Source organism: Myotis daubentonii, chromosome X, assembly GCF_963259705.1.
Source record: "Myotis daubentonii chromosome X, mMyoDau2.1, whole genome shotgun sequence".
In the NCBI taxonomy this organism is placed as follows: Eukaryota; Metazoa; Chordata; class Mammalia; order Chiroptera; family Vespertilionidae; genus Myotis; species Myotis daubentonii.
The window spans coordinates 130,939,627-130,951,558 of NC_081861.1; the positions used below are offsets into that span (position 1 = coordinate 130,939,627).

At 45.3% G+C, this 11,932-nt stretch overlaps 1 protein-coding gene across 2 annotated transcripts in view; it reads right to left on the bottom strand.

Annotated features, from left to right (window-relative positions):
* Positions 1-11,680, bottom strand: part of NHS (NHS actin remodeling regulator) — a 347,582-nt gene extending 335,902 nt beyond the window's left edge. For both annotated transcript variants that reach the window (XM_059678458.1, XM_059678457.1), the window contains exon 1: positions 10,569-11,680. In XM_059678458.1, coding sequence (XP_059534441.1) covers positions 10,569-11,121 — 553 coding nt within the window. In that variant the 5' untranslated portion in view covers positions 11,122-11,680. The remainder of the gene's footprint in view (positions 1-10,568) is intronic.
* Positions 11,681-11,932: the final 252 nt, after the last annotated feature.

An 11,932-nucleotide genomic window follows, 5' to 3' on the forward strand; every position in this document is an offset into this window, starting at 1 on the left:
AAGTCTTGAAGTATCTTATTGAAGGAGAAAGTTTTGTAAAACTACAACTTATGTACTTTTTACCCAACAAAAATATGTAGGTACATTCACCAAAAGACAGGAACTAGAATGTTCATAGCAGCATTTATTTGGAAATTCTCCAAATGCCCATCAATAGTAGAATGGACAAATAAATCATGGTATATTTATATGAAAAAATCCTATATGGCGATGAAAAAATGAACTACAGCTACATGCAACAAAAGCCCAGATATAAAAAAGCATATACTGATTCCAAAACAGGCTAAAGTAATCTATGGCTGTTAGAAGTCAGGATAATGGCCATTTTTTGGAAGATATGACTGGAAGGGAAAAGTGGCAGAATTTGGAGGGCTGCAAATGTTTCTTATTCCAGATGCTATACACTTGTGATTTATGCACATTGCTATATTTATGTTATAATTAGATCTTTAAATTTTTAACATATATATGATTTATATATGGAGAGAGAGACAGACACACAGAGAGAGATTGAATGTACTCTTTTGGTTCCAGGTAGCTTCCTAAGTGCAGGGCTTGATCCAACAAAGCTGATCAGGCCACAGAAAAGTGTACAGAGCAACTTGGGAAGAAAAGGTATAAGCTGAGAAGTAAAAGAGAGTGTCTCTTTGGTTATTTGGGTTTTGTTTTTCTTTTTGTCCTCCTCACCCAACAACAATTAAAACTTTGAATTAATAAATCAATTTTTTAAAACCCAAAAGGGCTCCAAATTTACATTGACAGGCCAATAGTTCCACTCACTGCCTTTACTCAAATATATCTGTAAGTGAATCCCATTTCTCACTATCACTTCCTATCCCATCACTGACTTGAGATTTGCTGGTCTTAGAATATGGGTCAAAGGGTTAAAATAAAGCCACACAAGCACAACCTTATGTAATGTATTTTTCTTTTTGAAATTGGATTTAATTTTAATTAACAAAGGCTAAAGCCTTGCCAGATGAGCACCAGTGACATCTGATACCTGAGCAGTGTTCCAGCATCTCCTCTCTCACACTGAAGGTATTTAACCCAAGTGAAACTGTTAGAAAACCTTCCAGGGCATTCTTCCCAGTATCTCTTCCTTGGTTTGCCCACGTTACCCCAAACTCTGAAGCATCTGTCTCTCCTGTTTGTGAAGCAGAAAGCCCTATGACTTTTCACATGGAAAAGGATTTCTGAAGTATTTATTCATGCTGCACTTTCCTCTCCTCAAAGTTAATCTCTAGAATCAACCTCTCAATAAACATGTGCCATCTTGCAATTGAAGTCTTCAGGGGTAAGGAGGGGACTGGCTGAGGCAGCAAAACTCTGATGTGAAATTAAAAAGGGAAATACAGCTTTACTCACATTATTAAAATATAAATATAGGCTTGAGGAACAGCGTCCAGATGCACACTGGAGAGAAACATAAATATTGATATTATATTCTAATTAACATTATGTTTCACTGGCTGTCATCCTTCCTCATAGATACTAGTTCTTCCCTCTCTTAGATGTTTAGTATTAAAAATCAAGAGTAGCCAAACTGTATAATGGGTTTCTTTCACAAATTTAAATGCACTCACATATAATAATCAAATTTTAAAGAACTTTCTTCATCCTTCATCCAGGCTTCAAGCATCAGCATAAGCTAAAAACACAGTTACAAATTAGTGTTCCCTGCCACTTAGCAACTTGTGTAAAAATAACGAGTTATTTTCCCCCATGTCTTTTTAAATGTTATTTTAGCTTTCCCTTTGAAAAACTTCTACTTCTAAATTACACCTGGGGTCTCTGAGGCCAAATTCTTATCCTTGTCCCAAATGGGTCCTCCCTAAAGCTGAGCACTCAGATGTTATAAACAACCAGTAGCATCAGACCAAAGAGAAGAAACTCCACTATTCCAATTGTCTTGGAAATCTTTTTTCCCTCTCAATCTTATTAAAATTGTGATATAATTGACATATGTCATTACATTAATTTCAGGTATGCAACATAATGATTTGATATTTGTATATATGGTGAAATGATCACCACAATAAGTCTAGTTAACATCTGTCATCACAGAGAGTTACAATTTTTTTTCTTGTGATGAGAACATTTAATATCTACTCTCTTAGCAACTTTCAAATATACAATACACTATTACTGACTGTGGTCAACATGCTACACATTACAGCCCCAGAACTTATTTATCTTCTAACTGGAAGTTTGTTCCTCTGCAAATCTCATATATGGAATCCATAGTTCTTAGTCTGGTCCTATTGTAGAGTCCAGAAGTTCCTGAAGAAACATTTTCTCCCATGTCCGTATTAACACAACAGTTCTGGCAGGGAATAGTATGAGAGCATCAGAGTTCAAATATTGCTTTTCTACCTCAAGAAGTTATCTATCTGAAGTGAGGGAATTGTCCCTCTCTTAATAGGGATGTGGGTTACAGAGGTGCATACAGTTGTTAAAACTCATCAAACTACACAATTACAATCCATACATTTCACTGTATGGAAATTATACATTGATTTTTAACAAGAATTTTCTTTAGAACAACTTCTAAATTTTCCCAAGACAGGAAAGTAAGATTGATCAAGATTCTAGAAGTGCCTATTTCCTCAATATCAGATGTGGCTTTACAAAACACATTAGACCTATGTGAGAATTCTCTTTTGCTCCTTCTAGAAGGATCACAGCATATTATAACATGGTGTCCTTTGGAACAAGTCTGGCCCGTAAGAAGAAAAGAAGGCTTTCCTTTACTTCTCAACTTTTATGCCCTTTTGTGTGGGTTGAATTGGCTAGCCCTAAACATAAAACAAAAAATGTCAACATCTTTAAGTTGGATCCAACCTCTTCTCATTACTTCCACCAAACCACCACCATCTCCCACCAGGATAACTGCCAGAGCAATTATTGTACTTAGTCACCCTGCTTCTACCCTTCCCCCACAGTTTCTTCCCTATACAACAGCCAAAGTGATCCTTTTAAACTCTAAGTCAATCATGTCACTACTAGACTAAAATCCTTCCAGTGAGTCCCCATTTCACTCAGAGCAAAAAAGCGAAGTCTTCACAAAGGCCTCCTAGATCCTACATGAGCTGCCCTCCACCCCACCTTCCTGACTTCCTCTCCTCCTGGTCTCCTTGCTCACTCCACATCTACCATGTCAGCCTCCTTACCATTACTTTATCACACCAGGCGTGCTGTGCTCTCACCTCAGGTCCTTTGCACTAGCTCTAGTTCCTTCTGTTGGAATGCTCTTCCTCCAGCTATTGACATCATTAACTCCCTCACCTCTTTCCAATCTTCCCTAAAATGTTGCTTCCCATTTAAAATGATAACGCCACTCCAATCCTGGGGATTGCCCTCACCCTGCTCTAGTTTCTTTTTGCCCATAACTTACTATCTCCTAACATGTTCTGTAATCTCTTTAAATTATGTTTAATTATGTTAAATATCTGTGTTATGTTTTTCGTTTATGGTCTAATCTCTCTCTACTATAAATTCTTTGTAACTTTCTGAACACTGATGAAGTCTAAGCACTTAGAATAGTGCCTGGCATATAATAAATGAATGAATCTGGATGATAAGATTATTTGTCGATGATTTTTAATTTCTATACTTCTTTGCATAACAAAAAGAGGCCACAAAGAACATTGAAATCTTAATAGTCATCTGACCACGCAGAGGGATATAGCATTGCTTGGTCAGCTATCTCTTTCCCTCTGACCCAGCATTTCACAGATTTAGACAGGTTTTCACCTACTTGTAAAAATTTACACATGCCTCCTACTCTGCATGATCCAATTACAATAGCAATAAAATAACTGCAAATAATTACCAGGGACTCACCATGTGCCAGGCACAGTTCTCAGTACCTGTGTACCTTGATTCCTTCAGTCCTGACAACAACCTAATGCAATAGGTACAGTTTTTATCTCCATCCCAAAGGAAAATAAATATTCAGTAAATTGTCAAAAGTAATACAGCTCTGAAGGGGGGAGCTGGAATTTGAACCCCTGCTGTCTAATTTCAGAATCCACACTCTAAACCACATACTTGCTTCTCAACAATTAGATAAAACTGACACTTGCCAACCTTACTCAATCTGAGCCTAAGCAAACTACAAAGATCATGAATTCCAAACATTTCCTTAAGAAACAAGGACATAAGGTTACCACCAGGTATCATAAAAAAAAGAAAGGTATAAGCACTCTGATTCTCTGCCTTTAACAAACCATGCATTTTGGACTCAGACAAATGGACTCTAGGACCCAGAGAGTTCATTGAACTCCAACAGTGCAGTCATTCTATGGCCAAAACACCAAAGTATATTTTCCAAAATAAAGTATTTATCCATTATATACAAGAAAATTTAAATGGCCCTTCTGATGGCTGGGAGTCCAGTTTGAGCCAGACTAGCCTCATTTCCCTTTTGAGTAGGGTTATTAAACTGGAAGATCAAAGAAATATTACAGACATATGGTATCTTGTTTTCAGCAATCATTTGACAATCACTCATGATGATAGATCTTGTGGGCAAGGTGGAGAAATGTGGTTTCAATGGGACTGTGGGGGAGCATTTGTGAATGCTGCAACAATGCTACCCAATGAATGTTGATTAATAGACGTACTACTGTCTGCCAATGAGATCTGGCCTTCAGTCCATCTGAGCAACAGTTTTATCAAAGATGTGGGTGATGGGCTAGATTAGAATCATGTTTATGATGTTTGCAAAGAGCAAAATGCTGTGGGCAGTAGCTGACACATTGAATCAAGATTTTAAACCATCATGACTGATTAGAAGTGAAAGAGCAAAGCAAGCAAGATTCAATTTAACAGAGACAATGGGGAGCCTTATGAAATTTAAGTTCAGAATACCAACTGCACCAATGGAACAAAGGAAACCTCATGTAAAAGAACTGCCACTATAAAGGAAAGGAGTTTGTTGGGCCATAAGAGCAATAATGCATCAACAGTATTCTGCAATGGTTAAAAAAAGAAGGGCCATCTTAGTCCTAGTGGAACATTCATATGAAGGAAGGAATGGCTCCATTCATGCTCTGCACCTGTGGGAGAGGGCAACCAGTGTGAGAGAAAACAGGAAAGTTGGCATTGAGAGGCCTGGTTGAAAGAACTGAAGTTGTTTTACCTGGGACAAAGTAACCTCTAGCCACTTAAAAGATATCCTGGATAAGAGATTATAAGCAGATTCCATATGGCTCCAGCCACCAGAATTAAGACTTAAAAGCTGGAATTACAAAAGGACAGATTTAGTCTTAGTGTAGATAAGGATTGTTTCAGAACAGAAACAAATCAGCAATAAAGTTGGGGTGGGGATGGCCACTTCTCACTCCTGGGTGTCTTAGAGGGCATGGAAACCAGATGGGTTGCCATTTGGGACATCTTTAAAAAGAATCCCACCCTGGTTGGGAGATTGGATTCAAGGAGTGATAAGGTCTTTCCCAACTCTAACATCTCAAGATTCTCCAGCTCTTATTAAATTCATTTTATTATTGGTTAATTTCACTTGGAAGGACTTAGGAACATCATAATAAATTAATTTTTCAGCATATGGATGCCCGAGTCCTCAGATTCCTATTTCAGTACACCCAAACCTTCTCATGTTTATTAATGGATTGAGGGATGGACATTAATATCAAAAACCAAAAGTTGTCATGCCTATCTTCGTGGGCTTGTGGTGTGGTAGGAGGGCTCTCCAAAACCTTGTTTCAATAAATTTAGACCTTAAAATGAGAGCTTTACATTCAGAAAATCTTCCTACTTCATCATTTTTTATTTTCATTTATTATCAAGATGTGATTCATGAGGAATTCTTGATGCAAAAATAACTTTTAGGAATGTTTGTGATTGATAGTTTGTTCCAGGCATACTCTTCCCATGCTTGCTTTTTAATAGTGTCCTACAAAATCTTGTGTTGCAGTATTTTAATAGAGTAAAAATAAATTAAACTGAACTGTCAAAACAAAATTCCCACATTTGAAACTGTCTTTGTCCATAAAATTATAAAGCATTATATGAAGTCAATGGATCCTTAAGACTCTTGGGCTAACATGGGACAACAGGAGAAATTTCATACACCATGGCATTTTAAAGGTAATGCCCATTAAATGTAGACGAGAAGCTCTAAGACTGAAGATGTTTCTGAGAGCTTATGTGGAATTTATATTTTCCTGATGGCATTGTGTGGAAAAGATCTCCACAAACAGATAGAAATCTTGCCCTAGCAGGTTTTGCTCAGTGGATAGAGCATCAGACTGTGGACTGAAGGGTCCCGGGTTCAATTCTAATCAGGGGCATGTGCCTCTGTTGGAGGCTCAATCCTGGCTCTGGTCAGGGCCTGTTCAGGAGGCAATCAATGGATGTGTCTCTTTCACATTAATGTTTCTCTCTGTCTCTCTCCCTCCCTTCCACTCGCTAAAAATCAATGGGAAAATGTCCTCAGGTGAGGAGAAAGAAAGAGAGAGAGGGGGGGGGGAGAGTGAGGGGAGAGAGGGAGAGGGAGAGGAGAGAGAGAGAGAGAGAGAGAGAGAGAGAGAGAGAGAGAGAGAGAGAGAAAGGAAGGAAGGAAGGAAGGAAGGAAGGAAGGAAGGAAGGAAGGAAGGAAGGAAGGAAGGAAGGAAGGAAAGAAGTATTGTTACTATCTTAGCAATATCAGCCCAAGAAGAATCTCAAGGATTTCCTAGGTAAAGTAGTTCGGTAGTTTTGATTTAAGAGCCCAATCCAGTACAACAAGAAAAGTCTGGAAAGAAATGTGTTGTTGTGAGAAAATTATAACCATGAAATATTAACCTTTGAAGATTGCTTTCTTCTCAGTTGTTCTATGATTGGTTTAAAAGCACTTTTCAATGGAGCTGTTAGGGTCTCATAATGCCTCAAAAAATTCGCTGAGCAGAGACAGGAGGTAAAGAAACCTAACCACAGTTACTGAAACATTTTTTAAAAAATATCCTACATGAACCAGTTTGTAAATGATTTTTGCATGTAGTAGAATGAACAGAATGGGGAGGAAAAGGATCATCCTTCCAAAAGCAGAATGAACCCTTGATTAGCATTACCATACCAAGCCAAAATGATGAATTCACCCAATATGTGACTTCCTAGTTTCTTTCCATGTTTAGCAGTTTCTGTGTCTGCTCAGGCAAAAATTATGCTTTTCAAATATGGAAGCTTGGAGCTCCTGGAGCCATCACTGACCTCATTCCACAGGATGATAAACAATACTCTAAAAGGTTGGCCAATGGACCACTGAGGAACTGAGGTGGTGTATCTTCATCATCTTAGACTTGAGTTCCTCCCATGCCCCTCATACTCCTAAAGCACTAAAGTTCTCTTCTAAAGGATAGTAAGTTATTTCCAGATCCACTGCAGAACACCTAGAAGGGGTCAGGCATGTGGCTAGTATAATAATTCTGGAGAAAGAGTTTAAGGAAAAAGAGCGAGAAACATCACCTCTACCATACTTCTGGCCCTAGGTCTTTGCCCTCACAGTTCAAAGATGAAACAAATTGTTTTGATCTGGGTTCCTCCAGACCCTGTGAGTGCAAGTTCCACCACAAGTAGTTTATGTGGGAGGTGTCCCCAGGAACCAGCCATAGGTGAATGAGAAAGTGAGATGGAGAAAGGAAGGAAGGCAGAAGATACATGGTGCATTTTCAAGTAAATCACCACTGTGGGCAACTAGAACTCAGTCCTACTGGGGAACTCTGTGTATGGATGGTATGCCTGCATAGCAACCTCCTAAGTCCTAGCTACCATCACCCGTCATACCAACTGGTTTACCAGCCTTCAGACTTGCCTCAAGAGTGACTTTACTAAAGTATATGTCAGATCATGTCAGCCCTGCAAACTGTCACCCCTTTCCCACCCTGAGCCTGTCTCAGGGCAATGGGAAGCAGCTGTCCAAGGACGAAGCAACATGAAGACTGCATGGGGAATGGTGATCCTGGTGGGAAGGCTATGCAAGGAGTATGGAGTCACCCAGACACCTTCAAAGGGAAAGGAAAGGGAATGTGAAACTCCCCTAGGCCATGAGCAATGTTAAAGGAAGATCTATAATGTAGCAGATAGAAGCCACTGGTGCTCTACCCATAGCCCTTCCGACAGGACCCCTGCAGACATTCCTGTATAATCCCTAGGTTTTTCCTATCTCTCTACCTAGCATAACTCACCTGGGCTGAGCCCTAACATAGAGCAGGCCAAGGGAGGCAGGGAATTCATACTCCAGGTTCTGCCTTCCCTCAGTGAGGGGTGGAAGTTGGTGAATAAATATTCCAGCTTCCTCACTCCTCAGTGGAACATTTCTGAGGTGTGTGCTGTATTGAACCCGGGTTGCCCACAATGGTACCCAAGCTCACACCGTGCATGAGCTTTCCTCCCTACACTGTCTCACTTCTATACTCCCTCCCTATGCTTTCTGGCTGCCCTCTGAAATAAACCACTTACACAGAAACCCTGGTCTCTGCCTCTGCATGCTGCCAAACCCCAACTATGACACACTATTGTGCCTTTCCTTCCAAAGGTAATGCCTTCTATGACATCAAACAAGAACAATGTTCTCCTAAATGGAGGTCTGGACATGAAGTGTGGAGATAATAGTTCAGAAAAATTAAAATATAATAGATTTTTACATCCATCCCTGGGATTATTTATTTATTGATGTATAAATACACATAGAGTATATATTCATCAACTGTATGCACACATTTAAAAAGTTCTTTTTTCTCCATTAACCATTAGTTTGCACTCCAAACAGTTAAAAGGACTGTGTCAAATCCCATATGCATAAGTGCCCACTGCTGCCTCTAAAGAAAGAGAGAAGGGGACCCAATCTGCTCCAGCACTGAATTTCACTTGTGTGAAACCTAATTTAAAGAGCAGTGTGTGTCACACCACACACACACACACACACACACACACACACACACACACACACACACACACGGGAAATGTAGGCACCACTCAACAGTCTGCAAAACTTCCCTCCAGTTCTTTTGAAGTAAAATCACCACTCACCCCAACCGCACTCCCCAGATATCAGCGCTGTTGAAAGTGAAGGGGCTGTCCCTGCTGTGTGGTTTGAGGTAAAAAGGGAGGCAGGATTAAAGTGCTCATTTCAAGTCCCAAAAGTAAAATACGACTTGGCCTACGGCAGTCCTAATTCTTTCCAGAACTCATCCCCGGAATTGCCCTTTTAAACAACCAGTCATTAACCCAACTCCGGGTCTTTTATAGCTGCTAAAACCTATCGCGCACATCATTTATTCATTAGGCTTATTATTGTTGCTATTGCAGAAAAGCAGCCAATTCCCGGGGTGGGGTTCAAAGAGGTTTTTCCTTTTTTTTTTTTTTTTTTGAGTGGGGGCAATCTGCGAACTGGGTTGCAGGGCAGAGGTTCCCGGAAAGGATGCAGCTAGAGCTTCCCCCCTCCCCCCAGGCCACCGGGCCTCGCACCAGTGCAGCTGCTGCAGCAACGCGGGAAGCTTCTTATGTAAGTCAGCGCCGCTGACATCACCTTCCTTGTGAGTGTTGCAGCGGGACCAGGCGCCCAAGGACCGGAGCACCGGCCTAGTGCCTCCGCCCACCTTCTGCTCATTCCTAAAAGATTCCCTCGCCGCCTGATTTGACCGATCTTGCGCCAGGGGACCCTCCTGAGCTCCTCTCAGAGGGAAAATGACACAGAATGACATGTATTGGGAGCCCTAGGGTGTCGCAAGAGTGAAGTTAACGGGCAGCAATGATGCTCAGGGGTCTTCCATATGCGTGCGGATTTGGGCGACAGTACGGGGGGGGGGGCGCCTCTGGGATCCTCGGAGAGCAGATAACACAGAGTTACTTAGTAGGAACTTATGCTGTTCAGGGCAGAAGAGATGGCCCAAGGGTCTCGCCGATCTCCCCAGGGCCCGAGACACTCCTCCCTCCATGCCCCTCCCCGCGGCCTCTCTGGGCCACAAGGTTGGAGCAAAGTGCTTCAGAGTTCTTCTCTCCAGGCGGCAAGCGGCGCCATGCTACATCGCACATGAGCTCAAGGCACAAGTTCGGGACTCCGCGCAGCCCCTGAGGTCACAGTAAGAGTGACAAAACCGTCAAGGCGAAGCAGAAGCCCTCAAAAGACACTCACTACTCCTGGAGCCCCCAAGCACGAGTGGGGGTGGGGTCGGACTATAGGTCTCAGGTTGGGCCACTGGGAACCACATAAGTTGCACCAACCCCCGCCCCACCCCCACCACTGGGGAGGGACAAGGAAGGTGATCACCAGAGGTGAATGACAGACCCCTCTGCCTCCTGTGTCGCCCTAAACGTCCCCTTTCAGCCCGTGGCTGCCTTTGAGTTCCGAGGCCGCCCCTTTAACTTTCTCCCCTCTGCATCTGCATCCCTGCAAACTCTCAGCACCTGGAGGATTGGGGTGGGTCCCAGGGGAAGGGGGGGGGTGAGGCGAGAGTACGGTGCAAGCTGCAGTGGGCGCGGCGCCTTGGGGCTGGGATTGCGGCGACCAGGGAGGGCGGAGGGTGCGGCGCAGGAGCGGAGCGCCGGCTGGAGGCGCGGATACTCACGCACTGTCTCCTGCTTGGGGTCCAGGGTGCCGAGGACGCGCTGCACGCCGCCGAGCTTGCCCTGCAGGGCCCAGACGCGGCGGTGGGTCAGCTGGATGTCGCTCTCGAGCTCCTGGAACAGGCTGCACGCATGCCGGGCCACGTCCGAGAGCTGCCGGAGGACTCGAGCCAGCGCGGCGTTGCTGACCGCGCACAGGTCCAGCATGAGCAGCACGGCCGCGGCGGCCGCCGAGGGCGCCTCGCCAGCCGCGGACGCCGCCTCCGGGGCCCCCACAGCGCTCTCCTCGGCCGCTGCGGGTGGCTCTCCGTGTGGTGGCTGCGCCTGATCGGTCGGAGCGGGCAACGGCGGCGGCGGCGGCGGCCCGGAAGGTGCAGGGGGCGCACGGGGAGGCTCCTCCGGCCCCGGCTCCAGGGCCTTGTCCCGTTGGCTGGGCGGCTGCAGGGGCGGCGGCGGTTCAGTGCCGCCTCCGTTCGCGTCCTCCGCTGGGCCGGGCGGCGGGCGCCGCTGCCGGCACAGCCACTGCGGCTCCACGATCCGCTTGGCGAAAGGCATCCCGCGCTGCCGGGCCGAGACTTTCTGGTCTCCTCAAAGTGCCCCCTTGCAAGCTGGGAACCGGGCGCGCCCACCTGGGCGCAGAGGGGGCAGGAGTCGGGCAAAAGGCGCGCTGGGGCAGTCCGGATACGCAGGGGTCTCCTCAGTTCACCTGGCGTCCTCCTCTTCCCCGCCCTCCCTCTAGCAAATCAGTGTACCGGGTCCTCCTCCGGGTGCACGTTCCTGGGGGGGGATGACAAGCGTGGGTCACAGAAATCCTGGGGTGCGCCTGGGCTCTGCTCACTTGCTTCCAACCCGGGTCGGCTGGCTCAGCTCCATCATTCCTGCGCTCGCCACCACCGCCCCGGCTGCTGCCGCCGCCACCGCCTATATAAATGGGCGTGTGTGTGTGTGTGTGTGTGTGTGTGTGTGTGTGTGTGTGTACGCGCGCGCGCGTGTGTGTCTGGGTGGGTGGGTGTGAGTGTGTGTGCGCGCCTCAGTTTGAAAGTACCCCAACGAAGGCCTCTCCCCGCGCGCCCTTTGGCCGCTCCTGGGAGCGATTGCGCCCAGGCTCTCTCCCTCTCTGGGCCAGGAGGAGGTTTCAGAAAGGCGCTTTGAAAACCCGGAGAGAGGAATCCGCCTCCAGCCCAGGCCGGCGCAGGAGGCGGCGCGGGGGCGGCGGGCCGACGCAGGGCGGGGGGTGGAGGGGGGAGTCCAGGGCCAGAGGGGCGCAGCGCCCTGTGCAACCGCTGGGAGTCACTGGTGGCCTCACCGGGCATGTTCCGACGCAAAAACACTTCCTCACATCCAAGGGGTTAGGATTGAGACAATC